The sequence below is a fragment of the Neovison vison genome, chromosome 4 (genome assembly GCF_020171115.1).
Source record: "Neovison vison isolate M4711 chromosome 4, ASM_NN_V1, whole genome shotgun sequence".
In the NCBI taxonomy this organism is placed as follows: domain Eukaryota; kingdom Metazoa; phylum Chordata; class Mammalia; order Carnivora; family Mustelidae; genus Neogale; species Neogale vison.
In genome coordinates, this window is record NC_058094.1 from 28546495 (window position 1) to 28552640 (window position 6146).

General features: G+C 39.5%; 1 protein-coding gene across 1 annotated transcript; it reads left to right on the forward strand.

The window, feature by feature from the left end:
* Window positions 1–3171: 3171 nt before the first annotated feature.
* Window positions 3172–4858, forward strand: LOC122905526 (THUMP domain-containing protein 3-like). Its single transcript, XM_044247089.1, is given in 2 exon segments — window positions 3172–4684; window positions 4687–4858. Coding segments are annotated over 2 exon segments (1503 nt in total). The 5' UTR covers window positions 3172–3228; the 3' UTR covers window positions 4734–4858.
* The last annotated feature ends 1288 nt before the right edge of the window (window positions 4859–6146 follow it).

The window sequence follows — 6146 nt, forward strand, 5'->3', positions numbered from 1 at the left end:
CCCTCACAGACCAACACTAGCTCTGAGAAAAGGATAAAATAGAAACTGCAATTGCACTACAGTTATAAACCTTCCGGCTCTGGTTCTTTATCTTAGACTGCCTCCCCACAATCCAGCTAGGTAAGTTCTCAGATGTCTTTTAAGAATATTAATTCAAAGATATTTTGATCATGTTATTCCTACAAGTAGACTGATGAAAACCATCAAACTTTCTAAATCAATAAGATTTCTCCCTTGTATGTTTATCACAAAGACTAAAAAGCTCACCTATTTTGGGTTAAGACACTGAGCTTCCTCAAAAAGAGTACATGATTTTTAATAAGAATCTATACCAACATATTTCCCACTATTAATTCTATAGCATAAACTAGTATGTCACATGACTTCATCAGCAAGTAAGATGGTGAGATAAAGGTACTGATTAATAGATAAGCCAGGTTATGGGAAAGAAGCTCTAGTAAGGCCGGGATACTTCAGCATTGTCAGAAAGAGCAGACCTATGAGATCACCACCGTAGGGGTCTCTGGGTAGTTGGGAGTGACCTAAGATGTCCTGGGTGCCATGGGGACAAAAGCATCAAAAAGCAGTGCAGGAATGGGAAAGTGAGACTCCAGAAGATGAAAATATTTTGAAATTCACTCTTTAGCCAAAATCCAGCCCTCATACATCATCTAGAACTCCATCCGTGGTACATGGAGAACTTACATTAAATTGACTTACGAAGAAAAATAGGAAATGCCCAACATACCTAACTAAATAATCCATGAATAAGTCTAGCTTCAGGTGTAGTTTGACAGTTTGATACAGAGGCTTAAAAGATAGTATCAGGACTCTGAGGAAACTATTCTGTTTCTCTCCACTCAGCCCTGCTCCCCTCCATGTGTTGACTTTATTCTCTGATGGGTTTTCCCCTGAAGGTGCAAGACCCGTGAAGCAGTTCCAGGGGAAAAGACAAAGAAACTTGGGTAGAGAAAGTTTATCTGTCTCTTCCAGTAGCTAAACAAAAGTCCAGGATGTGCCTCTCTTTTTCTTAAACTGAGCCACACTGCGACCAGAGGGATGGGTACACTGATGGATTTATGAATCAGCCATAGTGTCAACCTCACTCAAACCATGGGGATGAAGAGTAGAGGAGGACGTGGAATTGGACATTTAGGGTGTATCATCAGACAAAGGAGGAAGAGATGCTGAGGAAGGGGCGCCTGGGTGGCTCAGTGGGATAAAGCCTCTGCCTTTGGCTCAGGTCATGATCTCAGGGTCCTGGATCAAGCCCCGCATCGGGCTCTCTGCTTGTCAGGGAGCCTGCTTCCTCCTCTCTCTGCCTGCCTCTCTGCCTACTTGTGATCTCTCTGTCAAGTAAGTAAATACAATCTTTGGAAAAAAAAAAAGAGAGAGAGAGAGAGAGAGACGCTGAGGAAGAAAGCACACATATCTACTACACACATATCCACTAATATGCACATTTCCTACACTACTACTTGTTTTAGCAGAAACAGTATTACTACAGAAGACCTACAGCTGGGTGCCTGGGTAGAATCACAGTTTTACCTCCATGTTGCAAAAGAATATAACAGCCTATCGTGTTCAGAAAGGAGTTTTCTTCTGAAGAACGTACCATAAATATGGATTATTTTCCTAACAGGCAGATCTGCTGTCTAACTGCTTTGCCTATTGGCTCCCTTTTTAGATTTCTTCTTTAAAATTTTCTTTTAAAGACCCAAAGAACTTTGCAATATAAATACAAAATATACTTTTTTTTTTATTTAAAAAGGATACTAAATGGGGCGCCTGGGTGACTCAGTGGATTAAAGCCTCTGTCTTCGGCTCAGGTCATGATCCCAGGGTCCCGGGATCGAGCCCCGCATCGGGCTCTTGGCTCAGCAGAGAGCCTGCTTCCTCCTCTCTCTCCACCTGCCTCTCTACTTATTTGTGATCTTTGTCTGTCAAATAATAAATAAATAAATAATCTTTTAAAAAAAGACACTAAATGTATCCAAACTATATAAAACTTCAAGCTCACAAAGCAGTGTTCCTATCTTTTTTTCACCTGTAGCAAAACAGAAATGTCTAGATCCAGGTGAGTACAGGCCATGATGCAAACAAAGATGTGCCAAAGGAGTAGGCAGTGATGGAAACTAAGATCAGAGCAAGACTGAGCCAAGACTTCTGGAGAGGAGAGTCTGCAAATGTCCCTTGAGGGAACAGTAGGGTGACAGACTCTGGTGACCAGAAGTGATTATGGATGACCAGCAAACTAGGTTAATGGTGGAGAGCTACCCTGCTAAGACAAAAAGAACAAAATAAGGTAAAGAAAAAAATTAAGCCCTAGTAAGAACAATCTTTCTCAGTTTTGAATAACCAGGTGAAAGCTCTTTGTTTGGAAAAAAGCATAAAGGCATGCATTTTTGTATGCAATTATAGGGACATCCCAGCTGCCTTGAAGTGCAACTATAGACAACGCCAGGTATATATGCCCAGGTTAAACGACCCCATTTTGGACTTAAAATCTGAAATTGCCCAAGTACTTAATTCCCTGTCATGATACTGTTTCAAAATAAGGTGGCGTGCAATAAAAATAAAAATGGGTATAACAAATTTTAATAAAGAAACCATCTTTATTTCAGGAACATATAAGATATGGGAAGCCTTAAAACGTCTGAACATATTATCAAAGAACACATCAACTAGGTAGTAGACAACTACTTTGTTGTTTCTGGTATTTATGACAGCAAATCCCAAAAGATATGTTAATAAACAGTCTCACGTAACACTATAAACACAAGAGTGAGAATATTTTAGGAAAATTATTCCCACACAGTGGTATAATCAGTCTCCAGACATTAATTAGATAGCTTTTAAGAAGCTAAGAGATTTGGGGGTGCCTGGGTGGTTCAGTCGTTAAGCATTTGCCTTCAGCTCAGGTCATGATCCCGGGGTCCTGGGATGGAGCCCCAGCATCAGGCTCCCTGCTCAGCGGGAAGCCTGCTTCTCCCGCTCTCATTCCCCTTGCTTGGGTTCCCTCTCTCGCTGTTTCTCTCCATCAAATAAATAAAAACTTTAAAAAAAAAAAAGAAGAAGAAGAAGTTAAGAGATTTTGAGAGTTTTAACAGTATTCTTAAATTTTCTCTTATGTTAAATCTCATCTCGGCGCTGTGTCTGGCGGGGAGCCGGAGTGAAAAGGTCTACGCTGGTGGCCGGGACTGTCAGCATCTTTGAAGCACTGCCAACATGTCTGATGTTCAAGAAGCCACTAAGCAGCTCTTGGATGTGAACCTTCATGAGAACTGGAGGGCTAATCAAGTGACAGAAAGTGGTCCCAGAAGTGAGTCTGAGCACCTCCAAGTCACTATTGGAGCCACTGTACCTACTGGTTTTGAGCAAACAGCTGCAGATGAAGTGAGAGAGAAATTGGGGTCATCATGCAAAATCAGCAAAGACCGGGGCAAGATATATTTTGACATTTCAGTGGAAAGTCTGGCTCAGGTTCATTGTCTGAGATCAGTTGATAACTTATTTGTGGTTGTTAAGGAGTTTAAAGATTACCAGTTCAAAGAAACAAAGGAAGAAGTTCTCAAGGATTTTGAAGAACTGGCTGGGAAGCTTCCATGGTCAGACCCTTTAAAAGTATGGAAAATTAACACCAGCTTCAAGAAAAAAAAAACAAAGCGCAAAAAGATAAATCAGAATTCAGGTAGAGAAAAGATTGATAATGGACAAGGAGACAAAACAGATGAGAAAGAGGATAAAAAAGGATTCACTAATAATACCTTAGATTCCCATATCTTAGACTATTATGAAAATCCAGCCATCAAGGAAGAGATATCAACATTAGTAGGTGATGATTTGGCATCTTCCAAAGACGAGAAGGATGAAAAAGAAGAAACTCATCCTAAAGTGCTGAAGTTTAGAGTCACGTGCAACCGGGCAGGAGAGAAACACTGCTTTTCCTCAAATGAGGCTGCAAGAGATTTTGGGGGTGCTGTTCAAGATTATTTTAAGTGGAAGGCTGACATGACCAACTTTGATGTGGAGGTTCTTTTGAACATCCATGATAATGAAATTGTTGTGGGCATTGCATTGACAGAAGAGAGTCTCCACCGAAGAAATATCACACATTTTGGACCTACAACTCTTAGATCTACTCTTGCCTATGGGATGCTTAGGCTCTGTGCTCCTCAACCTACTGATATAATTGTGGATCCGATGTGTGGAACGGGAGCAATACCAATAGAGGGGGCTACTGAATGGTCTAACTGTTATCATATTGCTGGTGATAATAATCCGTTGGCTGTGAATAGAGCAGCAAATAACATCTCATCTTTATTGACCAAGAGCCAAATTAAAGAAGGCAAAGTGTCCTGGAGCTTGCCCATAGATGCTGTTCAATGGGATATCTGCAATCTGCCATTGAGAACTGGCTCTGTGGACATTATTGTGACAGACATGCCATTTGGAAAAAGGATGGGCTCCAAAAAGAGAAACTGGAACCTTTATCCAGCTTGCCTACGGGAGATGAGCCGTGTCTGTAAACCAGGGACAGGCCGAGCTGCACTACTTACTCAGGACAAGAAATGCTTTACCAAGGCATTATCTGGAATGGGACATGTTTGGCGGAAGGTACATACTGTCTGGGTGAACATAGGGGGCCTTCATGCAGCAGTTTATCTTCTGAAACGTACACCTCAACTTTTGTTCATCCTTCAGAACAAGACGGGGAAAGAACTCCTTGGTGATGCAAAGAATGAAGATGGTTAATGGTATTTGTGCCTCCCAACACTGGGAATGTCAGCATGAAGACTTGGTTTGAAAGAAAAATAGTGTTAATAAAATTGCAGTTTGCAATTTAAAAAAAAAAAAATCTCATCTCATACACTTCATGCCCCAAAATAACCTCATCAAGAACAATGACCCCCCAAAACAAAATCTATCATCTCCATCAATTTAATTGGAGGCAGCTCTTTCTGGGCCTGTCATTGAACATATCACACTCAGTGAGCTGAGCGACTGGCTGGGTAACAAAGGTCCTTTTAAGGTCTCCCCGACATTCTAGGGGCTTCACACCCTCAGTAAGTTAAATTAAATCATATAAATATTAATTCACTACTGAAAAAAGCAATCAGCACTTAGGGAAAATACATTTTTAAATAATAGGGTGTCAGAAAAAGTTCCAGATTGGTCTCACATTACTGTACATTTAGCATTTTCTTATCATTTCAAATGCAAGTTAAAGTTTAAACAGAATTTATAAAAAAATAAAATAATAAAATAACCTAAATTAACCAACCTTGTGAGTTGCTAAAATGCTTACTCTAGTTAATGTGAAGCTCACTTTGGAATTCTAAAAAAAAAAAAAAATGTATAGTTCATAAATACTGAACTAACACAAGACAAATAGTGTAGGAGATAGATATAGATAATGTTCTATTAATTTTGATACCCTGTTTTTGTGGCTAGAATAACTTAACTAATGAGTGTATTATAAAATTCCTGCCTGAGAAAGCATTGTTTAGGACATCGAATCGTCATTGTGACTCAGCACCTTGATTAAAGCAAAGCTCTGTGTTCTTCCTACTCTGTATTATTCTGTGTACTCTACCGGCAGTCCACAGAATAGAACCAAATCATTTCAGTGGACTTCAAAATTCTAGAGTCACTGAATGCTCCCTTATAGTTCAAGTTAGATGTTTTGTGATATAATATACATGTTTTGTGATATAATCTACATTTCTTTGTTAGCAGTGGCTTGAAGGATTAGAATAAATAGCACTAGAGCAAGCTTTAATAAAATGTAATTACATTTGGGCCTTAATAAATGATATGGAGTATGAAGAGTACTATTACTCTTCTTCACAACTCAGGAGACAAATAAGTGAAAGTTCTTATCCCAAGAAGAATTATCTCATAAGCCCTACTTGAAATTATAAATGATTTGAGAAAGCTTAGCTTATAGGAAACTGTGGTTGGCCAAATTAAAAGGAGTTAATAAAGTCAAATCCAAGGCACCATCAGCTTTGAAATTAGATTGGCCTAGTTCTGGCTGTCTATGCCACTTGCTAAAGAACCTCAGAGAAGTCTCTTAAGTAATTATATCCCAGTTTTCTATCAGCAAAATAGATATTGTAATACCATAGGGACTTCACATGAAG